Source organism: Jaculus jaculus, chromosome 10, assembly GCF_020740685.1.
Source record: "Jaculus jaculus isolate mJacJac1 chromosome 10, mJacJac1.mat.Y.cur, whole genome shotgun sequence".
Taxonomy (NCBI): Eukaryota; Metazoa; Chordata; class Mammalia; order Rodentia; family Dipodidae; genus Jaculus; species Jaculus jaculus.
The window spans coordinates 15844088-15871023 of NC_059111.1; the positions used below are offsets into that span (position 1 = coordinate 15844088).

General features: G+C 49.7%; 1 protein-coding gene across 3 annotated transcripts in view; it reads left to right on the top strand.

The window, feature by feature from the left end:
- Coro2b (coronin 2B) overlaps positions 1-26936 on the top strand; it is a 155995-nt gene that overhangs the window by 120219 nt on the left and 8840 nt on the right. For all 3 annotated transcript variants that reach the window (XM_045160772.1, XM_045160773.1, XR_006639342.1), the window contains exons 3-8: positions 5716-5832; positions 17979-18128; positions 19982-20146; positions 23936-24052; positions 25468-25572; positions 26559-26655. In XM_045160772.1, the coding sequence (XP_045016707.1) occupies positions 5716-5832; positions 17979-18128; positions 19982-20146; positions 23936-24052; positions 25468-25572; positions 26559-26655 (751 nt within the window). The remainder of the gene's footprint in view (positions 1-5715; positions 5833-17978; positions 18129-19981; positions 20147-23935; positions 24053-25467; positions 25573-26558; positions 26656-26936) is intronic.

The window sequence follows — 26936 nt, forward strand, 5'->3', positions numbered from 1 at the left end:
GTGGGCCAGATGCACGTGGTGGCACAAAAGTCTAGAGTTCATTTGCCATGGCTTGAGGTCCTAATGTGCCCATTGTCTTCCCCCAGCCTCAAATAAATTTAAAAAACAAATTTTTTTAAGAAAGAAAGAAATTGGGCTGGAGAGATGGCTTAGCGGTTAAGCGATTGCCTGTGAAGCCTAAGGACCCCGGTTCGAGGCTCGGTTCCCCAGGTCCCACGTTAGCCAGATGCACAAGGGGGCTCACGCGTCTGGAGTTCGTTTGCAGAAGCTGGAAGCCCTGGCGCGCCCATTCTCTCTCTCTCCCTCTATCTGTCTTTCTCTCTGTGTCTGTCGCTCTCAAATAAAAAATAAAATAAAATAAAAAAATAAAAAATAAAAGAAAGAAATTAGGCTGGACAGATGGCTCAGCAGTTAAAGACACTTGCTTATAAACTAGTAAAGTCTGACTGGCCTGGGTCTAATTTCCCAGTACCCACATAAAGCCAGATGCACAAAGTGGCACATACATCTGGAGTTCATCTGTAGTGGCTGGAGGCCCTGGCAAGTCTATACTTTCTCTCTCTCTTCTTGCACATAAATAAAATATTTTTTAAAAAATTGTCCCCTTCTCCAGAGTGGGACTTGGGCCTCTCCACATTCTGCATGGGTTCCAGGGCTGTGACTGGCATGTCCCTCCAGTACTTTTCCCCACAAGCTGCTGGCTCAATGCTTCTGTGAGCTAATAGCTACCTATTGATGGACTTGGCGTTTCTGAGTGGTCCAGCCGGGCTGGGTGCCAGCAGCTTAACGCAGACAGCAGACAGCGTTGCTCGGCAAACGCTCAAGTGCAGCTTTGAGCTGAAAAGTAAGGAATGGCTCTGTGAGCGAGAACGTGGGCTGTGGGAAAGGGGGGTGCAGGATCTGTCTGCCCATGGCGAGTCAGAGCTGGAGGAGGGGGGCTGGAGGGCTCGGAAAGCTCACCTTGAGTCGCACTGCGGCAACCCAGCTTTGCTTTCGTCTGGTTGGGTTTGGGAAAGTGACTGCACTTTTCTGGGACCTCTTTGCCTCATACATAATTCACAGGTTTGTTGGGAGAGTTAAAGATAATGTCCAACCCTAATGGATGCCAGAGTTACAAGTGACACAGTCTCTGCTTACTGTCTCATTAGTGCATATGTATGTGTGTGTGTGTGTGTGTGTGTGTGTGTGTGTGTGTGTGTGTGTGTGTGTGTGGTCTAGGGCTGGGACTGTGGCTCCATAGGTAGAGTGCTTGCTTCCAGGGTCAAGGTCATTCCTACTGCCCCATAAACTGGGTCTGTGGCCCACACCTACAATCTCAGCACTCAGGAGGTAGAGGCAGAAAAATCCGAAGTTCAAGGTCATCTTCAGCTACATAGTGAGTTAGAGGCCAACTTAGTCTACATGAGACCTTATCTCAAAAAGAAGAAGACGGGCTGGAGAGATGGCTTAGCGGTTAAGTGCTTGCCTGTGAAGCCTAAGGACCCCAGTTCGAGGCTCGGTTCCCCAGGTCCCATGTTAGCCAGATGCACAAGGGGGCGCACGCGTCTGGAGTTCGCTTGCAGAGGCTGGAAGCCCTGGCGCACCCATTCTCTCTCTCCCCCTCTATCTGTCTTTCTCTCTGTGTCTGTCACTTTCAATTAAATAAATAAATAATGAACAAAAAATATTAAAAAAAAAAAAGAAGAAGAAAAAAAAAAAAAAAAAAAAGAAAGCCAGGCATGGTAGAACATGCCTCCAATCCCAGTACTCAGGAGGTCGAGGTAGGAGGATCGCTATGAGTTCGAAGCTGCTTTGAGACTACATAGTGAATTCCAGGTCAGCCTGGACTAGAGTGAAACATACTTCAAAAAAACAAATACTGTGTGTGTATACATTTTTTAAAGGACTGGAGAGATGGCTTAGTGGTTAAGGCCTACGAAGTCTAAAAAGGTTTGATTCCCTAGGACCCACACAATAAGCCAGATGCACAAGGTGGCGTATGTATATGGAATTCATTTGCAATGGCTAGAGACCCTGATGTTCCTATTTTCTCTCTCTCTCTCTCTTTCTCCCTTGAATAAATGAATTAAATTAAATTAAAAAAATATTTTTTAGCTGGGCATGGTGGCACCGCCTTTAGTCCCAGCACTTGGGAGGCAGAGGTAGGAGGATTGCTGTGAGATTGAGGTCACCCTGGGCTAGAGTGAAACCCTACCTCAAAAAAAAAAATTTTTTTTTTAAACAGCATGATCACACATACCTGTAGCCCCAGTCCTGTTAGAGGTGGACACAGGAGAATCACGGGCTCACTGGTCATCCCGTCTGGCAAAAAAGAAGAAAAAAAAAAAGATATTTAAAAGTCTTCAGATGTTACATTCGTGGTAAATAATGGTCCAGTCTTGAGTAGAAACATTTTTTTTTTTTTTTTTGTCAGCTGTCAGTAACGACTAGTATTTGTTACTTATCTTTGTCACATGGTTGGAAATGTGTACAAGTGGGTTTTGTTTCTGGTAATGAATTATTAGAAAAAAATGTAAGATTTTGTTCCTTGCTTTGGGCCCTCTGGGTTAAATGCCTACTGAGTCCCAGAGATTCAGTGCGCTTTTGTAAACTTCACTGTTTTTAAAGTACCTTTTATGCCATGGGATATTGTTTACAATCATGGAAGATAATTAAAAAAAAAAAAGAAAGAAAGAAAGAAAGAAAGAAATTATCAACCACAGCAGAGAAGTAGGAGAGATCCTGAGCGTCTAGAGACCACAGGAGCAGGCAGAAGCAGCTCCAGCAGCGGCGGCACCAGGTACCTGTGGCCAGGGTCACCAGGCTCAGCCTAAGCCACAGGAAAAGCCAGGTAAGGGGATTTTTCCACTCACACCAGCCTCCTCGCAAACTCAAGAAACATGAAGGGGTGGATGGATTTGCTAAGAAGAAGTGACAGGAGCGCTCAGCACTGCAATATCTCTATCACACCTCCCAAGGCTCAGGGTCCATTGCGGAAGAGGTGGTGGAAAGAATGTAAGAGCCAAAGGAAGGGAAGGACTCCTTACAATGTGCTCCTCCAGACACGAAATGGCCTGGATATCCATGACCTCACAGTGCCTGACACTACCTACACAAGACCATCATAATAGGAGGAAAAGATCACGACATCAAAATAAAAGAGAGACTGATTGAGAGGAGGTGGGGATATGATGGAGAGTGGAGTTTCAAAGGGGAAAGTGGGGGGAGGGAGGGAATTACCATGGATTATTGTCTCCAATTACGGAAGTTGTCAATAAAAAAATAAACTAAATTAAAAAAATAATAAAGTACCTTTTGTGTAAAAATAAAGATTCAAATTTTTATAATAAAAATGGTAAATAAAAACACTCAATGCCTGAAAAAAAAACCTATCCACATACATAGTCTAATAACACAAAAGTAATTTTCAATCCCAGATGATTCCCGTGGGGCATATGGAAGAGGACCCCATTCATACCGATAACAGTGCTTCTCCATCCTCTCCTCCACTCTGGAACGTTCTGAAGCACACAGCACGTTCATGTCTCCCTGGAGCCAGACTCTGAGGTCTTCCCTCACCTTCATACAGTGGCATTTTCTCCAGGTCTCTTTTTCTCTACGATCCTGTCATTGTTACACTCAAAAAAATGTTGCACTCAAAGTGTGTGTGTGTGTGTTATCTAATATAATAATTATCTGGAAATAGTGTTTCAGATAGGAAAAAGTGGGAAAGGTGACCACTGTCTCCGACACCTCTGGTGTCACAGCACACTGGGATGTAATGGAATCTTGGTGGAAATGGGTTCGGTCCCTCCTTGGGTTCACAGGAACAGGAGGGACGGACGCCTTGCCTGGAGGATCTCCCACTTGCCTGAGCCAGTCTATTACCAGACAGATGCCTCCCTGCCTTGTTCTTCCCGATGCTTCCACAAGCTGCCCGGAAAGTCCTGGGCACTGGACGCCGAGTCCACCTCGAGTTCCCCTCTCCCATCTCTGAAGTCGCTAGGGGAGCACGGAGGGAGGGCCATCCCTAGAGGAGGTGACCTCTAACCTGCACTGTCATGACACCAAGAGCTTTGCTAAGTACATTGGCGCGCCTCCTGCCCACAGCCATGCCAAGAAGCCAGTGTTTGGGCTGGAGAGATGGCTCAGCACTTAAGGCGCTTTCTTACAAAGCCTATGGATCCAGGTTTATGTGGGTGGCTGAGTATTTGAACCTGGAAAAGCAGGCTTTTCAAGCAAGTACCTTTAACCACTGAACCATCTCTCCTCAGGCCCATGCAACCCATATTTCGAAGAAGCACTGAGCACAAGTGATTGTGCCAGTCCTCTGATTCAGGTGGCATAGAGGGTTGTAGCTTGTTTACACAATGGCCTCTTGGTATGACCCTGATGAGGGGTCAGGATGGAGTTGGTGTGAAGATTTAGGGAGATTACTGGCTCATAGCAGTTATTTGGACAATAACCTGGATACTTTTATCAGAGCATGGGAAGGTTCAAGATGTTAAGGAATGCTATTATTTTTGGTCAGGGCACAGAAAACAAGTGGAAGGGCCCGGGGGAACCATTATCCAGCTAAGAAGCCAAGGAAATCCAGGTGTGGTAACACAGGCCTGTAATCCCAGCACTGGGGAAGTAGAGGTGGGAGGCCATTCTTGGTTCACTAGTGAGTTTGAAGCCAGCCTGGGCTACATAAGACCCTATCTCAAAAGTGGGGGTGGGGGCACGGAAGAGATGGCTCGGTGAATAAAATGTTTGCTTGGGGAGGGGGGAGGAGGAAGAGATAGCTTAGAGGTTAAGTACTTGCCAGCAAAGCCAGAAACCCATATTTGATTCCCTAGGACCCATGTAAATCTCAATTTGCTCGCTTGTTCTCTCCCTCTCTCTAATAAAATAAAATATACCTTTTTGTTGTTGTTGTTTTCGAGGTAGGGTTTCACTCTAGCCCAGGCTGACCTGGAATTCATTCTGGAGTCTCAGGGTGGCCTTGAACTCATGGCGATCCTCCTACCTCTGTCTCCTGAGTGCTGGGATGAAAGGCGTGTGCCACCACGCCCGGCTAAAATATATCTTTTAAAAGTGTTTGCTGGGAAGCCAGTAGTAGTGATGCACACCTTTCATCCCAGCACTCAGGGGGCTGAGATATGAGGATCACCATGAGTTTGAGACCACCCTGAGAATACAGAGGGAATTCCAGGTTAGCCTGAGCTAAAGCAAAACCCTACATCAATTTTTTTTTTCCCTGGGGCTGGAGGAAAGACTTAGTGGTTAAGGGACTTGTCTATAAAGCCTAAGGACCCAGGTTCAGTTCCCCAATACCCACATAAACCAGCTGCACTAGGTTGCATATGCATCTGGACTTTGTTTGCAGTGGCCAGAGTGCCTGGCATGCCCATTCTCTTTCTGTCTATCTGCCTCTTTCTTAAACAAATAAATTTAAAAAAATTTAATAAGAAAATTTTAAAAAAAGAAAAACCCAAGAAAAGAATTCTCGTTTCCAGAGCCAGGCGTGGTGGCTCATGCCTTTAATCCCAGCACTTGGCAGGCAGAGGTAGGAGGATCGCTGTGAGTTCAAGGCCACCCTGAGACTACATAGTGAGTTCCAGGTCAGCCTGGGCTAGAGTGAGGTCCTGCCTCAAAAAACCAAATAAATAAATAAATAAATAAATAAATAAACAGAAGGAATTCTCTTTTCTGAGCCACTCACAATATCTTCTCTCTCTTTCCCCTCTGCAGACAGGCAGGATTGAACCTAACTACCCCAAAGTGTGCGGCCACCAGGGCAATGTGCTGGACATCAAGTGGAATCCCTTCATCGACAACATCATCGCCTCGTGCTCCGAAGACACTTCGGTGAGCTGAGCAGAGGGCACTCTCCCGAAGGGGCCCTGGATGCCCGTCTACCTCCCCCCCATACCCTCTTCTCCTCACCCTCCGAACCTCAGCCCTTACTCCTACCCTAGCTATCCAACTCCTCCAGTAGCCAGTAGCCTCAAGATGGGGGAGGTCAGGACTCCAGAAAGGACAGAGGGAACAAACCCAAGGGGTGTTGAACACATCTTGTGGGCTAGTGTGGTTCAGTTTGCTGTGTTGCTTTGTAGATGAGAATTAGAAGCAAAAAAAAAAAAAAAAAAAAACAAGGTTCGTGAGTCAGTTCCTGTTCCTGCCCTCCCCCGCTGGTGCTCTGCGCAGCTGGGCAGGACGGAGCGGGCAGCAGAGGAGAGGGAAGGAGGGAAAGAGGGGCGCCACGGGGAGGGGGTGCTGAGCATTGCAGGCTCACGTGGCAAAAAGCCCCCTACTTTGTCCTTTTGGAGAAGAACACTGGGCTTCAAGCACTGTCGTGACTGTCAAGGACCACTGTGAAGTCCTGGAACTCCAGCTTCTTATATGTATGTCCCACTCCTTGCTGGAAGAGAGAAGATGTTAAGGAAGAGAGAGGAAATGGAAGCGAGAACCAGGAGACAAGGGAGGGGTAGAGAACAGGCAGAGGTGAAGGTGGGGTGAATTGGCCAGAGGCAACTTACAGAAGGGACTGAGGAACGAGGGGGGCTGGGCGGGGAACAGTGGCGTGGATGCTGTCTGGGGTCTGCTCGCTCCCTCAGGTGCACCCCTCGCAGATTCAGGGAGACAGAGGTGCCCTTGTAGCACCGGGTTTCTGGGCAGGGCAGGGCAGGGCTGTTCCCCACACTGCCCCTGAGTGGAGTCAGCATTAGCCTGCAAGCAGACTGGACGCAGCATCTCAGGAGAAGCTCCTGTGTTCCCCGGTAAAGGAGGCTCTGCCTGCCAGCCAGGCCCTCGAGACTACTGAGAGCTGACAGGTGGAGTCTGGGATCAGGCTGCATTCCCGGGAGCTGGAACCGGAAAGGGCTTCTGAGTGGCGCGTCCCCGCTTTCCCAAGCTGAGCTGTGGGCTCAGGAGGGCAGAGACTACAGACTGAGGGCTGTGAACCCCTAGCGTCTAGCGTGGAGCCCAGTGCCTGAAAATGTTTGTTGAGGATTGAATGGAGGGGGCAGTGGATGCATGGGTGGACAGATGGGAGGGTGGACGGATGGATAGATGGATGAACAGATGGACAGATGGATGGATGGGTTGATGGGTAGATGATCAATAGATAAATGAATGAATAGAAAGATGACTGAATGATAGCTAGGTGGATGGATGGATGGATGGATGGATGGATGGATGGATGGATGGATGATAGGAGGAAGGGCCAGGCGTGGTAGCTCACGCCTTTAATCCCAGCGCATGGGAGGCAGAGTTGGATCACTGTGAATTCGAGGCCATTCTGAGACTACATAGTGAATTCCAGGTCAGTCTGAGCTAGAGTGGAACTCTTCCTCGAAAACTGAAAGAAAAAAGGGGAGGCTGAAGAGATGCCTTAGTGGTTAAGGCGTTTGCCTGTAAAGCCAAAGGATCCCGGTTCGATTCGCCAGAACCCACGAAAGATAGATGCACAAGGGAGCACATGCAGCTGCAGTTCGTTTGCTGGAGGCCCTGGTGTGTCCATTCTCTCCTTCTCTCTTTCTCTCTCTCTCAAATAAGTAAATAAAAAATATATTTTTTAAAAAGATAATAGGTAGGGATAGATAGATAGATAGATAGATAGATAGATAGATAGATAGATAGATAGATAATGAAAAGGTAAAGGGGGGCTGGAGAGGTGGCTTAGTGGTTAAGGTGCTTGCCTGCAAAGCCTAAGGACTTCCCAGAACCCACGTGAGCCAGATTCACATGATGATATATGCATACAAGGTCACACATGCTCACAAGGTGGCACACACGTCTGGAGTTCAATTGCAGTGCCTGGAGTCCCTGGCATGCCAGTTCTCTCCCTTTCTCTCTCTTTCTTATTCTCTCTCTCTCATAAAAAAAAAGAAAAAGTAAATGAATGAATATGTTCTAATAGCCAGTGACTGAAAGAGACAGACTGGTGGCATCACCACGAGGACTTCACCACGGTGGGTGTGAGGTCAGCGGGTCCTGAACTTACGCGGGAGAGAGGCGGGCGGAGGCCGGGACGGTGCAGGGGTGAGAGCGGCAGCCGGGAGGCAAGTCCCACGTGAGCGGTGAACGGTGCTGATGGAGACAGCCTTTCGGTTTTGCAACTTTCTTTAGGAACGTCAAAACCCAAGTGATCAGGGAACAGCTAACAGGGGCAGATCGATCACGGGGGAAAGGCAGAGCTGCAGAAGGGTGGACGGGAAGTGGAACCCAGGAAAGATGACAGAAGCCAGGGAGAGCTCACTGGTTACTTCCTGAGCTGGGAAGATACAGATGGATCCCCGGGGGGTAGGGGGGTGCAGTGGTCAGTGAAAGAAAGGCCCAGTTCTCAGCAGGAGAGAGGGGAGGGGAGGCCCTACCCATCCAGGGGATCCTGCAAGGAGGACAGCAGTCACAGCTGGCTCTGTCCCCCGCCTGCTGGAGTGTGTTGAGTGTTCTCACTAGCCGGCAGGGAGCAGTCATGCCTGAAACTTGGAGCTCCTACAGGCTCTGGGCTGAGTGCGTCACGTGCATTTGGTCTCTGGCCACCCTGCAAGACCGACACAGCCTGGAGGGGGGGGGGCGCACAGGGTTGATAGAGCACCCAGTCGGACAGTAGGACACCTAGGCAGGGAAAAGAACTGCTCTATCTCAAAAGGGCAGCCCCATCTCTCAGAAGAGAACCCCATCTCTCTCAGAAGGCTCAGTGTAGGAAAGGATAAGATCAGGCCATGGCTCCTCCTCAGATCAAAACTTCTGCCTGCCTCAGGATGAGCTGCACCTGCCCAGGCTTAGCTCAGCCCCTTCTTCCACCCAGCGCTGCCTCGCGCTCTGGAACGCACCTACTACACAAGACAGCTACGGCGTGCATTCAGACAAGCACGCGCCCCCAACCCTCCAACCTGCCACAGATGCCAAGTGACTGGCACGCAATGATTGACAGACTGCGTTTGGGGCTCTCCTGGCCACAGGAGCCTTGTAGACGTGGAGGAGGAGCTTGGCATTACCAGCGGCCAGCCAGGCACCCAAGAGCACGTTGCTAATCTCTCAGGGCTTTGCTTTTGTTCGTTTCCTCGACAGGAAAAAACAAGGAGGTTCCCTGGGTCTAGCTCCCACCAGTGCCTGCTGTCTCCACGCTGCTTTGCAATCTTCACAGGAAGGAGGCAGGGCCCAGGGATTGCAAGCCAAAAGGAAACGCAATGCAGATGAGTCGGTGATGTCCCTGAAGGCCAGGGGACAGCTGCCTTGTGCACTAGCAGAAGAAAGGCTAGTGCTGACCAAGGAAGAGGAAGCTTTGGGAGAGCTGGGCCTGGAAGACCCATGACTTTGACTCTTTGACTGGCAGAGAAAGGGTTATCAGATTCCCAGGAGGAGACCTGACCCAGGCCAAAGCTTGCAGAGAAACTGAGGATCGCTGGGAGGAGGAGGGAGTGGGCAGAAGAGACTGCAAAGGGAGGCTGCGGCCGACAAGGCATGGAGGCAGGGCTGGGGAGATGGCTTAGTGGTTAAGGCACTTGCCTGCAAAGTTAAAAGACCCAGGTTCGATTCCCTAGGACCCATGTAAGCCAGATGCATAAGGTGGTGCATGTGTCTGGAGCTGGTTTACAGCAGCTGAGGGCCCTGGCGTGCCCATTCTTTCTTTCTCTCTCTCTCTCCCTCTCTCTCTCTCTCTCTCTCTCTCTCTCTCTCTCTCTCTCTTCCTTCCTCCCTCCTTCTCTCTTTCTCTCTCTCTCTCTCTCTCTCACACACACACACAAATAAATAAAATAAAAAATATTTTAAGCCAGGTGTGAGCACTTGAGAGGCAAAGGTAGGAGGATCACCGTAAGTTCGAGGCCACCCTGAGAGCACATAGTGAATTCCAGGTCAGCCTGGGCTAGAGTGAGACCCTACCTCAAAAAAAATTTTTTTTTCTTAAATATTCTTAAAACAGGGCTAGAGAGCTGATTTAGTGGTTAGGGCACTTGCCAGCGAAGCCTAAGGACCCAGGTTCCATTCTCCAGGTCCCATATAAGCCAGATGCGCATGGTGGCACATGCATCTGAAGTTCGTTTGTAGTGGCTGGAGGCCCTGGCATCCCTATACTCTCAATCTCTCTATCTCTTTCTCTCTCATAAATGAATAAAAATAAAATATTTTTTAAATAATAATTATTTTATACTTTTCTAAAACGAAAAGACAGCCGGGTGTGGTGCCACATGCCTTTAATCCCAGCACTCAGGAGGCAGAGGTAGGAGGATCGCCATGAGTGTGAGGCCACCCTGAGACTACATAGTGAATTCCAGGTCAGCCTGAGCTAGAGTGAGACCCTACCTTGAAAAGCCAAAAAATAAATAAATAAAAAAGAGAGACACTGAGCATCAGCGGGGCCTGGAAGATCTTTGACCGGCAGAGAGAGGGTTAGAAGAATCTCAGGGCATGGGGTGAGGTAAGCAGTCACTGCCAGCTTGGTGGAGGAGGCGAGGCTGCGAGCTAGGATATGTTAGATTTTGGGGGTTCACAATGGAGAGCCAAGACAGCTTCTTGGGTCTAATACTTTGTTGTAATGGGCTGGATAAAGTGCTTGCTGGTGAAGCCTAACGGACCTACGTTGGACTCCCCAGAACCTAAGTAAGCCAGACGTACAAGGTCACACAGGCGCCCAAAATGGCACATGCAGTTCAATTGCAGTGGTTAAAGGCATTTGCGTGCCAATTCTCTCTCTCTCTCTCTCTCTCTCTTTCTCTCACTGTCTTATAAATAAAATTTAAAAAAAAATTTTTCTGAGATAAGGTCTCACTCTAGCCCAGGTTGACCTGGAATGCACTGTGTAGTCTCAGAGTGGCCTCGAACTCACGGCGATCCTCTTACCTCTGCCTGCCAAGTGCTGTAAAAAAAAAAAAAAAAAATTAAAGGCTGTCATAACCGAGAAGAGGGAGAAAGGAGAGAAAGACAAATAGAAGGGGCAGGGAAAGAGAGTGCATGCACCAGAGGAAAAGAGAGAGGAGGAAAGAGGTGTTGCAAGTCCCCAAGAAGCAAGAGATCGAGAAAAATCGAGTATGAGCCAGGAAATGGGTTTTATGGGAAGAGGCTAGAAGCTGCGGTGAGGAAGGAGCCTTGGGTGGTGTGCAGTGGCCTGGGCTGGGGGAAACGACCTTCTCTCCTTTTAACCCAGAGGTAAAGCAGGAGGCCGTCCCAGAGACTCCGGGTTCACTGTCCAGGTGGCCGGGCAGAGTGAGAGGGGGTGGGTCCGGAGCTCTGAGATATGAGCCATGGCAGGCTGACAGACTGACCGGCTAGGTCCAGCACATGGTCAGTATATTCATCGAGATGTCCTCTTTGTCCCTGCCCATGCTGGACGCTGAAGGGTTCTACAAGGAGGCCTTTGTACCCGGGCCTGGGAATCAATCAGGGAGTCTTCCTGCCCCGATCTGAGTACCTGACACTCCCTTTCCTCAACGCATTCTAACCTAAAGGGTCAATTTGCTGCAAATCAAATGGGCAGAGGCAAGATATGAAGGTCAGCTGGTGAGGCTCCTGTATGGCAGGCACTGGCAACCGACAAGTCCCTTCTGGAGGACCCCAAAGAGAAACCCTTGCCCCTGGGAGCGCCTACCCATCCCTCTTCACCCCCCGAGCTCACCCCCCCACACACACACACTGCTCCCTGCTCTCCTAACAACTGAGAAGATGCTGAAGGCATAGTTATAGGGAGCTGCCCCTCAACTTCTCCCCATACCCTCACCCCAGAGAAATCTCTGGTGCAGTGTCAAGATCCCCCACATCCCTCCCATCGGCTTCCCTCCTCCAGGGTGTGAGGCGGTTCTGAAGTCCACTCCCATCCCTGCAGGGTCCCCAAGAGGGTATGCTCAAGCCTGGTTCCCCCAGGGGCCGCTGTCCTGAGGGAGGGGCCGAGGAGGGAGGGAGCCATAACTCTCCCTGGCATCTGGCAGAATCCAGCTCTTTCCGCCCGCCGGGTGATGTCACCTATTGTTGAAGAGGGGCTGAGCTGTTTATAGCCTTCTACTGCAGCTAGGGAGGGCAGCTGGCTGGCAGGCAGCGGGAAGGAAGGGCGCTGTGGCTTCCCAAGGCTGGGGCTCCTCACACTTCTCTGGGGGCTACCTTAGAAGAAGCGAGAGGAGGGAGGAGAGGGAGAGGCAATGGGAGAGAGAAACAGGGAGGGAAGGAGGAAAGGAGAGATTGACTTTTGGCTTCTGACTTCTCAAGGAGAGAGCACGGGATCCCAGGAGAAAAGCAGGCCAGAGGGAAGGAAGCCCCTCTCCCCAATGGGCCAGCTCAGCATTTTTCTTTCATCTTCTATTCAAGCTCCTCCATGCAGCATCTGCTTTCCATATCCCAGTGATTACACCCCTCCTAGGGATGAAGTTCAGTAGATAGGGTTTGCTGCAGGAAGCCATGGCTTCCATCCCAAGCACCACATACGGCGATGCACATCTGGAATCCCGGCCTCCCGGGAGTGGAGGCAAGATGGACACAAGATCATCTACTACATAGCAAGTTTGAGGCTAGGCCGGGCTGCATGAGACCCTGTTTCACAATCATAATAATTTCGTTGTTGGTTTTCCGAGGTGGGGTCTCACTGTATAGCCCAGGGTGACCTGGAATTCACTCTGTAGTCTCAGGGTGGCCTTGAACTCACAATGATCCTCCTACCTCTGCCTCCCCAGTGCTGGGATTAAAGATGTGCGCCACCATACCCAGCTAATAATGATCTTTTTAAAATTGAAAAAGAAAAAGATTAAGAGCCGGGCGTGGTGGCACACGCCTTCAATCCCAGCATTTGGGAGGCAGAGGTAGGAGGATCGCCATGAGTTGACGGCCACACTGAGACTACATAGTGAATTCCAGGTCAGCCTGAGCTAAAGTGAGACCCTACCTCGAAAAAAAAAAAAAAATTTAAAGATAATGCCCTCCCTAGTGAGTTGGGGTAGAAGGTCAGGGGTTTCAGCCCTGTCAGAAGCCACCACGCTCTGTCCCCCCCACCCCACCCCAAGGTGGAAGAACAGTTTCTTTCTTTTGCTGCTTGGAGAGCTGTGGGAGAAGACAATGGACAGAAAAGCTATAATGTGGCCAAAAAGTTAAGCACCAGGCTGCGCATGCCCTAGGTTCAAATCTGGGCTTTGTGATCTTGAACGGCCTCCTTTACCTCCCTGGGCTGGTGTCAAATGGGGACCGTGTGGCTCATCACTCGAGTCAAATAAAGGTCAAGGCAGCTCAGCCGTATTTAGAGCTTCTACAGCATTCACTGCTATTTTCTTCTCTTTAAAATATTTCATTTCCCTCTCTCCCTCTTTCTCTCAAATAAACGAATAAAAGTAAAAGGGCTGGAGGGATGGTTTCGTGGTTAAAGCACTTGCCTGCGAAGCCAAAGGATCCAGGTTTTATTCCCCAGGATCCATGTAAGCCAGATGCACAAGGGGTCCATGCATCTGGAGTTCATTTGCAGCAGCTGGAGACTTTAGCACGCCCATTCTCTCTCTCTCTCTCTCTCTCTCTCTCTCTCTCTCTCTCTCTCTCTCTCAAATAAATGAATAAAAATAAAATAGAATATAAAATATTTATTATTTTCTTTATTTATTTAAGAGAGGGAGAGGAAGAGGCAGATAGAGAGAAATGTCAGGACCTCCAGCCACTACAAACAAACTCCAGACACATAAACCACCTTGTGCATCTGGTGTACGTGGATCCTGGGGAATCTAACCGGGGTCCTTAAGCTTCCCAGGCAAGTGCCTTAACCTCTAAGCCATCCCTCCAGCCCTAATTTCTTCTCTTTACACAGGGACATAAGATTTTAAAATAATTTCAGGGGCTGGAGAGATTTCTCAGTGGTTAAAGCATTTGCTTGCAAAGCCTGATGGTCTAGTTCTGTCCTCCACTACTCACATAAAGCCAGATGCACAAAGTGATGCATGCATCCAGACTTCATTTACAGGGACAAGAGGCCCCAGCAAGCCCATTCTCTACCCCTTTCTCTCTTTCTTTACAAATAAATAAAGTATTTTAAAATAACAACAATTCTTGATATTATTTATTTCTTTATTTGAGAGAGAGAGAATGAACACACCAAGGCCTCTAGCCACTGCAGACAAACTCCAGACACATGTGCCACCTTGTGCATCTGGTTTACATGGATACTGGGGAATTGAATCTGGGTTTTTAAGCTTCACAAGCAAGCACCTTAATTGCTAAGCCATCTCCCCAGCCCAACAATAGTTTTATTTATATATTTACAAGCAAACAAACAAACAAACAAAAAAAAAACCCACCTCAATTACAACCTGGAATTCACTCTGTAGCCTCAGGATAGCCTTGAACTCACCGCGATCATCCTACCTCTGCCTCCTGAGTGCTGAGATTAAAGGCGTGCGCCACCACACCTGGCACATCTAACATTTTTTTAAAAATTTAAAGTTTATTTTTATTCATTTGAGAGAGATAAAAATAATGGGCACTCCAGGGCCTTCAGCCTCTGCAAACAACCTCCGGACACATGGCTTAGTGGTTAAAGGCACTTGCTTGCAAATTCTGCTAGCCTAGATTGGATTCCCAAGTACCTACATAAAGCCAGATGCACAAAGTGGTACATGTGTCTAGATCTCGATTGCAGTTGCAAGAGACCCTAGCACACCTATATTCTCTCTCTCAAATAAATATATTTATATAATATATATATATATATTTAAGGCAGAGTGTCACTGTGTTACCCAGGCTGGAGTGCAGAAGCTATTCACAGGTGCAATCCCACTACTGATCAGCACAGGAGTTTTGACCTGCTCCGTTTCCAACCTGGGCCAGTTCACCCCTTTAGGCAACCTGGTGGTCCCCCACTCCCAGGGTCACCATATTGATGCCGAACTTAGTGCGGGCATCCAATGGGCATAGCTCGCTGCAGCCCAGAACTCCTGGACTCAAGCAATCCTCCTGCCTCAGCCTCCCGAGTAGCTGGAACCACAGGCACGCACCACCATGTCCGGATAAATAAATATTTTTAATAGATTGCCAAATGGCATCTAGAACAGCCTCTCTGACTTACAATATCACCAATACCAGATGTTTCCACAAGTTCTAGCAGCATCTTGCTAACACTGGCTCTTTTCTCCCCTACCCCCCCTTTTTTTTTTCCAAGTTATCTATTTTAGCTTTTTTTTTTTTTTTTTTTGGAAGTAGGCTCTTTCTCTAGCCAGGGCTGGCCTGGAATTCATTATGTAGTCTCAGGGTGACCTCGAACTCACAACAATCCTTCTTCCTCTGCCTCCCGAGTGCTGAGATTAAAGACATGTTCCACTACACCTGGCTTTTTAGCAGATTTTAAGTAGTATTTAAAAAGGGTTTTTTTCCTCATGTTTTCTCCTTACTAGCAAGAGTGGAGTTTGGGTTTTCTGAAAGGGTTGTTTTAAGGTGTCTGAAGTTGCAGTCACGTGTGCACTTTCTGTCATACTCGAATAAACAGTCTTAGTAATGATAATTATAGGAATCACTTGTCAGGTGTACAGCTCCATAGTAGAGTGCTTGCTAGTATACACAGTGCCCTAGACTCAAATCCCAGTACTGCAAACAATAATAATAATAACAGATAATAAGTATAGATTCTTTGTTTTCGTTTTGTTCCATTGGTTTTGCAAGGCAGGATCTCACAGTAGCTCAGGCTGACCTCGAACTCATGGAAGATCCTCCTACCTCAGCCTCCCGAGTGTCGGGATTAAAAGCATGCGTCACCATGCCCAGCTGTCTTATAGTGTTTATACATGGCACCACCGTCATATTTTTTTGATATACCAGTAGGCCAGTCAGGGCATGGAACCGTACTCTCTGGCACCTCCTTAAAGGTAACCATGGAGCCAGGCGTGGTGGCGCACGCCTTTAATTCCAGCACTCGGGAGGCAGAGGTAGGAGGATCGCTGTGAGTTCAGGGCCACCCTGAGACTACATAGTGAATTCCAGGTCAGCCTAGGCTAGCGTGAGACCCTACCTTGAAAAACAAAACAAAAACAAACAAACAAAAAAAAAAAAGGTAACCATGGAGACTACAAAGCTTATTTGGTTTGATCTGCAGAAGCCTGCCAAGGGCAAATGCCAGTGACCAGGGCTTGTCTGTGGTCGCTACCTGTCTCGGGAGCTCTGTCTCTGCTCTCTGGTGCTCTCTGCCTGTGCCTCCCTGCTCTCTGCACATCATCTTTTGCTGCTTCTCTGTCTATAGCCTCAAGACTGAAAATAGCATCTAAATAGGGCCCTGCCTGTCCTCTAGGCTCAGGCCTGACCTCCACCTTTAACCAGGGTCTCTGCCCCTGAGTCCATTGGCTCTCTGTACAGACTGAGGCTTCCATCTGCTAAGTCATCCCTCTAGGGTTGGGGACAGAGAGGAGGACCTGCCATGTGGGGCTCACAGAGGAGCTGGGCTAAGGAGAGCAGAAGGCAGGATTCTCTTAGGGGATGTGGGAAGGGAAGGAATGCAAAGACAGGCTTTTTAATTGGGCACTTACTAAGAGCTGATTGTGACAGCTCTGAGTTTGGTAAGAACACAAGAATAGTATGCCCACAGTAATGGACTTTAAAAATTTTTTTTAAAATTTTTATTGTTTTGGTTTTTCGAGGTAGGGTCTCACTCTAGCCCAGGCTGACCTGGAATTCACTATGTAGTCTCAGGGTGGCCTCGAACTCACCACGATCCTCCTAACTCTGCCTTCCAAGTGCTGGGATTAAAGGCGTGCGCCACCACACCCTGCCCACAGTAATAGTCTGTAGCCTCAGATGCTTAGCAGAGAAAACCTCCGGAGGCCACGGAGAGCTGCTGTCTGACTGACCTCTCTCACCAAACCCCTGGCCCTTCCCCAGGCCATGAGTCCATCTCCCCAAGCCAGGACAAGCAGAAGTGGTAGTTGAAAGAATGTAAGAGCCAAAGGACAGGGAATAATGCTCTGGAATGCTGTCTTCCAGACACAGAGTGGCAACTGCATTTATGACCACATAAGACCTGCATAATATGAGGGCAAAAAAAAAAAAAAAAATGACAGCAAAACAGAGAAGGAACTAAGTGTGGTGGCGCACGCCTTTAATCCCAGCACCGGGGAGGCAGAGGTTGGAGGATCACTGTGAGTTGGAGGCCAGCCTGAGACTACATAGTGAATTCCAGGCCAGTCTGGGCTAGTGTGAGGCCCTACCTTGAAAAAACAAAACAAATAAATAAACCTGAGGGTGCTGAGATTGTCCAATGGTTAGAGGCACTTTCTTGTAAACCTTGCTGTCCTGGGTTCAATTCCCCTGCACCACATAAGTCAGACAAAAAGTGATCCGTGCATCTGGAGTTTGCAGCAGTATGAAGCCCTGCCCCTTCACACATACTTGCAAATAAATAAAAATATTTTTAGCACTGGAGAGATGGCTTAGCGGTTATGGTGCTTGCCTGCAAAGCCTAACAACCTGAGTTCAATTCCCCAGTACCCACATATAGCCAGATGCATAAAGTGGCACATGTGTATGAAGTTCATTTGCAATGGCTGGAGGCCCTGGTGCACCCTTTCTTTCTGTCTATCTCTGTTCTCTCTCTCTCTCTCTCTGCTTGCAAATATATAAAAATTATTATTATTTTGGTTTTTTGAGGTAAGGTCTCACTCTAGCTCAGACTGACCTAGAATTTACTATGTATTCACAGAGTGGCCTCAAACTCACGGTGATTCTCCCACCTCTGCCTCTATAAAATTATTAATGAATATTTTTAAGGCTGCAGAGACGGCTTAGTGGTTAGGGAGGTTGCATGCAAAGCCTAACGACCCGGATTTGATTCCCCCAGTACCCACATAAAGCCGGATGCACAAAATGGCACACGCATTTGGAGTTCATTTGCAGTGGCTAGAGGCCCTGGCACATTCTCTCTTTCTTTCTATCTCTCTCCTTGCAGATAAATAAATATTTTTTTAAATATATTTTTTTGAATAACGAAATCCTGGTGTCCCAGAAAGGGGGTCACCTGTGGCAACCCCTGCCTGTGCCCACCCACCGATGCCCTGGATTCTCGTTGGCAGGTGCGGATCTGGGAGATTCCTGAGGGCGGGCTGAAACGGAACATGACCGAGGCACTCCTGGAGCTGCACGGGCACAGCCGACGAGTAGGGTTGGTGGAATGGCACCCTACCACCAACAACATCCTGTTCAGTGCTGGCTATGACTACAAGGTGGGCAGCTAGGATGGCGGGAGGGGGCGGGGGCGGCCTGGCTGATGCTGGCCCAGTGGGGATTGCGGAGCGCGAGTCAACCACGTGGACCGGTGTGACCCATCCATTCACTTGTTCACCCACCGCGCGCGCCTGAGCATCTCCCATGCACCCATCGCCCCTAAGCACCTGGCAGCTTGAGATATCTTTCCTGTCTATGGTGTTTTGTGGGCTGGACGGAAATGCCCACACCCTCTGCATGGCAACACCCCGGCCCAGACGTGGCCGCTGCCCTGCAGATCAAAGGAGCACTCCAAGGTGCCGGTGGAGGAGGGGAGAGAACGAAGCTACACGCTTGACCCCCCCCCCCCCCAGCAAGCCCTCAGAAAGAAGTGTGTTGAGAGCTGGAGAGTCGGCTTAGCGGAAAAGCGCTTGCCTGTGAAGCCTAAGGACCCGGGTTTGAGGCTCAATTCCCCAGGACCCACGTTAACCACAAGCACAAGGGGGCGCACGCGTCTGGAGTTCATTTGCAGTGGCTGGAGGCCCTGGCGCGCCCATTCTCTCTCTCTCTCTCTCTCTCTCTCTCTCTGTCTGCCTCTTTCTCTATCTCTCACTGTCAAAAAAATAAATAAAAATAAACAAAAAAAATTTTTTTAAGTGTGTTGAGGGCTGGAGAGATGGCTTAGCAGCTAAGGCGATTGCCAGCAAAGCCAAAGGACCCAGGTTCCATTCCCCAGTACCCACTTAAAGCCAGATGCACATGGTGGTGCACGTGTGTAGAGTTCATTTGCAGTGGCTAAAAGCACCCATTCTCCTTCTCTCTATCTGCCTGTTTCTCTCAAATATATATAGTGTGGTGAGCTGGGCAGATGTTCAGGCAGTAAAATGCTTATCACACAAGCATGAGGACCAATTTGGGTCCCCATTACCCATATAAAAGACGGACACGAAGACACACACCTGAGATCCTACAGCTGGCAAGGTAGAGACAAGAGGATCCCTGGGGGCCCCTGGTCACAGTCTAGCTGAATCAGTGGGCTCCAGCTTCAATTCCCCACTACCCACATAAGACAGATGCACAAAGTGGTACATGTGTCTGGAGTTCATTCACAGTAGCTGGAGGCCCTGGCATCTCCATTCTCTCATCTATCTATCTATCTATCTATCTATCTATCTATCTATCTATCTATCTATTTATCTATCTACCTATCTATCTATCTATCTGCCTCTTTCTCTCAAATAAATAAAATATTTTTTTAAAAAATCAACCTAAGGTGAGCTGGAAATAGAGCTCAATGGAAGAGCACTTGCCTAATACATATGAAGGTCTAGTTAGTGCTTTGGAAAAATAAGGGGAAGAGTGATTGAGAAAAACCTCTGACGCGGTCCTCTGGCCTCCACCCACGTAGGCACATAAGTGAACCCACACATACACAGCCATGCGTACACACATGCACACATATACTTGGGAAGAGGGATTGCTGGGTTGTGGTCGTGCGCAGCTTCCATCCCAGCACTCAGGAAGATGAAGTAGGGCTGCCGTAAGTTCAAGGCCAGCTTGGGCTACAGAGTGAACTCCAGGTCAGCCTGGGCTAGAGTGAGACCCTCCTTCACAGAACAAAGAGAGCTGTGACAAGCCTGGGCTATTTTTTTTTTTTTTTTCTTGTCTGTGGCAAAAGACAAGTATAGGCTGAGGCTGGGGCCAGGACCTGTCCGAGGACGTCAGTGGGTGCGTGTAGCTGGGGTGTACCTGCCCTTCTGCACAGAGCCCCGCGGGGACCACTCCTCGCAGGGTCGGGGGTTGTAGATTAAACACAGACGCCACGGCCACGAGCTGCGGCTGACCCCTGCCTCCCGCCCTTCTGCCTTCCCAGATCCTCATCTGGAACCTGGACGTGGGCGAGGCCGTGAAGATGATCGACTGTCACAAGGACGTGATCCTCTGCATGTCCTTCAACACGGACGGCGGACTGCTCACCACCACGTGCAAGGACAAGAAACTGCGCGTGATCGAGCCCCGCTCGGGCCGTGTTCTGCAGGTGAAGCCCCGCATTTTGGGCAGGGGCGACGAGGTATTGGGGCGGGTCTGGGGCTCCGCTTTCAGCCGGGCCCAGAGGAAAAGAGCTTGTGCTGAGACCCTCTTCCTATGCACCTCATCTGTGCCCACTGTCCGGCCTGGGGGAGGGGGAGGGCTTTCTCTGCTCATAGGAACTCTGCCTTGTGGGGATGGAGAAACTGAGGACCCTTTTCTGCTCCCATTTGCAACCTCCTTCTCCAGATGAACTGTGGTCTGCTCTGGTAAGCTTGCAGTGTATCAGTGCCTTAAGACTTAACCATGGGGCCGGAGAGATGGCTTAGCGGTTAATCGCTTGCCTGTGAAGCCTAAGGACCCAGGTTCGAGGCTGGATTCCCCAGGACCCACATTAGCCAGATGCACAAGGGGACGCACGCGTCTGGAGTTTGTTTGCTGGAGGCCCTGGTGCGCCCATTCTCTTACCTGCCTCTTTCTCTCTCTGCCTGTCACTCTCAAATAAATAAATTAAAATTAAATTTATATTTAAAACAGAGTTAACCATGTCCCATCATGGGCAGAGTGGGAGGGGACTTTCAACTCACTGCCCATCCGGAAACAAATGGCTCAGGGTCATCCTCAGCAGTGGCACCAGCTCGGGAAGGGTAGTGAACCTGAACTCTACATCTTGGGTGTAAGAGATTGTGTACTATTTGGGAATAGGCAATGATAATTTCTTGGGCATTTTATTAGGTGTCAGTTGTAGAACAGAAAATCTAAATGAAATGTGGCGATTACCCTATACAAGAGAGATTGACACACAGGGCGTGGTGGTGCATGCCTTTAATCCCAGTCCTCGGGAGGCAGAGGTAGGAGGAGCACTGTAAATTCAAGGCCACCCTGAGACTACATAATGAGTTCCAGGTCAGCCCAGGCTAGAGCAAGACCCTACTTTAAAACAAACAAACAAAAAAAGAGCTGAGTGGACTGATTGAGAGAGGGAGGGGATATGATGGAGAGTGGAGTTTCAAAGGGGAAAGTGGGGGGAGGGAAGTAATTACCATGGGATATTGTTTACAATTATGGAAGTTGTCAATAAAAATATAAATTAAAAAAAAAGAGCTGGGTGTCATAGCACACCCATTTTAATCCCAGCACTTAGAAAGCAGAGGTAGGAGGAGCAATGGGAGTTCAAGGCCAGCCTAAGACTACATAGTGAATTCCAGGTCAGCCTGGCCTAGACCAAGACCCTAGAAAAACTAAAATAAATAAATAAATAAAAAAGAAAAGAACGGGCCGGGCGTGGTGGCGCACGCCTTTAATCCCAGCACTCGGGAGGCAGAGGTAGGAGGATCGCTGTGAGTTCAAGGCCACCCTAAGACTACAGAGTTAATTGCAGGTCAGCCTGGACCAGAGTGAGACCCTACCTTGAAAAAAAAAAAAGAATGAAGGGAGGGAGGAAGCCAGGCATGGTGACTCACGGCTATAATCTTAGCACTTGAGAGGTGGAGGCAGGAGAATCAGGAGTCCAAGGTCATCCTTAGCTACAAAGTAAATTTGATGCCAGCTTGGATTAAAGACTCTAAGGAAAGAAGGAAGGAAATGGCTCTGTGGTTAAAGGCACATTGGTAGATGACAACATAATGTCAGAAGATTGAACACCCTCGGTAGAGATCTGAATCTCAGTTAGAGCTAGAATTCCAACCCAGAACCCATGCTGAGAAGACAGAATGCTGGAGCACAGAGAGCAAACCTCCAACTTCCAGATGAGGACCCCAGAGGCAGTGAGGACTTCTACGTTACATTTTCATTTATTTGCTTATTTATTTTTGGCACAGCTGAGGTAAACCTCAGAGGAAGTGATGCCAGCCTAGATCTGTGGGCTCGCTTGCTAGCCTCTTTTCCAACCTGATTGGGTTCACCTGGCAAAGAATAGTGGTGAGGGTGAGGGAGCTCCAGCATCCTGAGCCGACAGACACAGGACAGGGGACAGGAGCACTCAGTTAATTAAGGAGAGGGGGGAGAGATGGCTCAGTGGTTAAGGCACTTGCCTGCAGGACCTAACAACCTGAGTCTGATTCCCCAGTATGTACATAAAGCCAGATGCACAAGGTGTCACGGGCGTCTGGAGTTCGTTTGCAGCAGCTAGAGGCCCTTGTGTACCCATTCTCTCTCTCTGTCTCCTTCCTCTCTCTCTCTCTCTCTCTCTCTCTCTCTCTCTCTCTCTCTCTCTCTCTCTGCTTCTCTCTCTCTCTGCCTGCAAATAACTAAAAATATTTTTACCAAAAAAGAAAGAAAGAAAGAGTGAGTTAGTGTACCAAGAAATAACCACAATGTAGTCCTCAAAATGGGGATAACGAGGCTGGGGATGTAGTTGGGAGAGGGCTTGCCTAGCATACACAAAGCCCTGGGAGTTCTACCCCCAGCACGGCCTGAACTAGTATGCAGTGGTACATGCCTGCAGTCCCAGCACTGGGAAGGTGGAGGCAGGAAAACGAGGGCAATGATTCCTTCCAATGGATGTCATAGGGAAGATGAAAAGAGTTGCCATGGTGATAGCATCTGATCCCATGTGGAAGTTCACCCCTCCCTCTCTGTTTTGGGCGCTCTGAGCAATGAAGAGGCCCGGCTTCCTGGGCCCCACAGCAACTGTGGTAGTCTCCTTGGCTGTAACAAGTTGTAATCTAGATGGCTTAAAGCAGCAGGAACTTCCTTCACAACTCTAGGGGCCAGGTGTCCCAAAGCAGGGCAGCTGTAGGAGCATCTTGCCTCCCTCCAGACATGCTAGGAGAGAATCTGATCTTTTTGTTATTATTATTATTTAGTTTTAAAAGCTTTTTTAAAAATTTATTTGAGAGAGAAAGAGGCAGAGAGAGAGAGAAAATTGGCTCCCCAGGGCCTTCAGCAGCTGAAAACGAACTCCAGATACCTGTGCCACCGTGTGCCTCTGGCTTACGTGGGTCCTGGGGAATCGAACCTGGGTCCTTTAGCTTTGCAGGCACCCGCCTTAACCCATAAGCCATTTCTCCAGCCCTAGTCTTTGTTTTTGTTGTTCGTTTGCTTTGCTGAGAAAGAGTCTCACTGTGTAGCCCAAGCTGGAGCTCCCTTTGTAACCTCGGCCTTCTGCCTCAGCCTTCCGATCGCTGGATTCCAGGCAAGGTCGTGTCTCGGTCAGCTTCTGGTGGTCACTGGCTTCTGTGGCTTGTAGCAGCACCACTCCAGTCCCCACCTCCATGGTCCCATCGCCTCCTCTGTTGCCTGTATGAGCTCACCTCCTGCTTACAATGTCACTGGCCACGGCATTTAGAGTTTACCTGGATGAGTCACAGCCACTTGTTCATCTCTGGATCCTGAGCCAGATTGTATCTGCAAGGACCATTTGGTTTTTTTCTTTCTAAATAAGGGGGACTGGAGATGTAGCTCCATCGGTAGAGTACTTGCCTAGCATGCCCAGAGAAAACTCTGAGCTGAGTCCCCAGCGCTGCACCAACCAGGTGTGGTGAAACACTCCCGTAACCACAGCTTTTCGAAGGTAAAAGCAAGGGGATCCGAAGTGCAAAAGTCATCCTTGGCTCAGATCAAGTTTCAGGGCTAGCCTGGGGTATATGAGCCAGGTATGGCTGCTCACATCTACCATCCCCGAGTGAGCCTGGGCTAGAGTGAGAGGAGAGAGAGGGGAAAGAGCTAAATAAGGGACCATTCACATGGTCCTAGGCGGGAGTAGGACGTGAATATCTTGAGCCACCTTTCAGTTCAGGTCGCTAGAGAACCCACATGTCAGGGTCCTTTGCTGACCCACGCTCTCTGTCCCCACCAGGAGGCAAACTGCAAAAACCACCGAGTGAACCGGGTGGTGTTCCTGGGCAACATGAAGCGTCTTCTCACGACAGGGGTCTCCAGGTGGAACACCAGGCAGATCGCCCTCTGGGACCAGGTCAGCATGGGGAGGCCGACAGGAGGATGGGGGTGGGGGACAGGCAGTCTAGACCTGAGCACCTGAGGTCTCCGCTTCCCAGACCAGGGCAAGAGCAGAGTCAGGTCTGTGGTCTGGCTTTTACTGGAGCTTCCACTCCAGGAGGAGGCAGAAGGAGAGACCAGAAAAGGAAAGGACTGGAATGAGGTTCATGTGGTGATGGGGGAATGGACCAAGAGGTGATACGTCCAAAAGTCTCCAATCCTTACCCATCCTTTTGTGGAAAATAGACAAGACAGGGCCAATCCCATTGGAATGTATATGCATATATTTAGCTGGGCATGGTGGTGCATGCCTTGAATCCCGGCACTCGGGAGGCTGAGGTAGGAGGATGGCTGTGAGTTTGAGGCCAGCCTGGGACTAATTCCATGGGAGCTGAGGCTAGAGCAAGGTCCTACCTTGAAAAACCAAAATAAGAAAGAGAAAGAGAGGGAGGAAGGGAAGGAGGAAGGAGAAAGAGAGAGAGAAGAAAAAGAAGAAACAGGTATGTGTTTATACACACCAATACCAAGTGTTAGGCACCCACGACCCCCCCCGCCACACACACACACACACACACACACACACACACACACCCTCCCCCGGCAGCTGGGTCAGCACTTTCATGCTGGAAGCAGGTGCTGAGCTTGGCCCCCTGTGCTTGGCACCACCCCCATCAATACCCATGTGCGCCCATGTTCCAGCTGTGGCCTCCAGCTGGGCCTGGCTGGCCTGCTGGTGGGTTTTCCAGGTGGTGGGCACCTATGCGCATCTCCTGTGCTATCCTCTGACCCTGAGTGCCACACAGGCCAGTGGGCAGGCCGCGGAGGTTGGCAGTGGGCACGGGAAGGGTGGAAAGCTGGAGCCTCTGCGACACTTGAGGCCAGGCCTGTTTCCTGGTTCCACCGGGGACAGAAGAGAGGCGTTGCCTAAGGCCATACCGCATACCTGCCGTGTTATGAGGAGAGCTTCAGGTTCTCGGTGGGATGGAAGGGCAGTGGGCACACTGGGTTTGAGTGAAAGGAGGCACCCCAGAAATGCTCTGAGGGTGTCACCAGGGAGCAGCCTTCTGGAGACCTGGGTAGAGGTGGAGCTTGGGACTTTGAGATGCTGCCTGGCCACGCCTTCAAGATGCTAACCTCTGTGAAGGTTGGCCCAGAGCTCCAGAGAGACCCAGAGACTTAATCTGGGGGACACGTAGCAAGCCGTGGGAGGGGACATTGAGAACAAGTCCCCAAACCCTACCTTTCATGGCTGTGCCCTGCCCTGTGGGAAAATCGGTCTCTAAATGGTTCTTGGCTTAACAGGGTCGTAGCTCTGGCCGCCTTGGTGGGATGTGGGCAGGTGATGCAGCTTCCTTCCTGGACACAGGCTGATCTGCCCCGCTCTCCCCGCAGGAGGACCTGTCCATGCCGCTGATTGAGGAGGAGATCGATGGTCTCTCTGGCCTCCTGTTTCCCTTCTATGACGCTGACACCCACATGCTCTACCTGGCTGGAAAGGTAGTGGGGGTGGGACTGGACAGCCAGTGGGAGACTGCATCCCCTATGGGACCCCCACTCCTGCCTTAGCCCCCGAGAGCCAGCCTAACGTCTGGGGCTCTCAAGTCCGCCTCAACGCTTGGCTCTCACCCCTTCCACCTACATCCCAGCACTGTTCCTGAAGTGGCAGGGACTGGGCACTCCTTACAGGCTGAGTTGGACCAGGGTTTTGCATAGGAATAAAGATCCAAGCCTGAAGCCCAGTGACCAATGGCAGAATGTGAAATACCCATCACAGGGGTTGGAGAAGGTGGCTTGATGGTTAAGGCCCTTGCCTGCAAAGCCAAAGGACCCTGGTTCGATATTCCAGTACTCACATAAGCCAGATGCACAAGGAGGCGCATGTGTCTGGAGGCCCTGGCTTGTCCATTCTCCCCCCCCCCCTCTCCCTCTTTCTCTGTCAAATAAACAAATAAATAATATATTAAAAAATACCTATCACGTTGGTGAACATGGCTTTGTTTGTCAGAGAGGCTGTACACATATTCCACCACATACACCATGTATATACACACAGATACACAAAAGCACACACATATGCACCATATCACGCACACACACACACATCACACCACACATCCACACAGGACCCACTACACCCACATACGTATATGTACATATATATCACACATATACACATACCATACCACACACACAGCACAATATCTATTTTAAATTATTTATTTATTTATTTGAGAGCTAGAGAGCGAGCAGGCACTCCAGGGCCACCAGCCACCACAGACAAACTCCAGAAGCATGTGCCACCTTGTACATCTGGCTTACTCGGGTCCTGGGGAATTGAACCCGGTTCCTTAGGCTTTGCAGGCAAGCGCCTTAACCACTAAGCCATCTCTCCAGCCCAGCATCTCAGTTTTATCCCCAGGGTTCTGACCAGCTCTGCACTCCCTTCTGCCCCACGTCCCTTACAGCCTCTCTCCTGTCCCCAGGGGGATGGCAACATCCGCTACTATGAGATCAGCACGGAGAAACCCTACCTGAGTTACCTCATGGAGTTCCGCTCCCCTGCCCCTCAGAAAGGCCTAGGTAAGGAGCCCAGAGGCCACAGAGCTGCTGTACACAGGAGACTGGATGGTTTGGGCTTGTGGATCGACACCCCCACCCCCACCCTGCACCACCTTAAATGGCAGAAGGACCCATGGACAATTGAGAATGGCATCCACAGGTGCTATCCTTGGGCAGGTCAGCTGGCCCTCTGCAGCCGGGCCTGTCCCTCATAGCAGCGGCCCCCCATCTCTGCTCAACAGGATACAGGTTAGGAGTCTTCGGGGCTGACATGGTAGGAAGTGGTTCAGAGGCTAACTTCA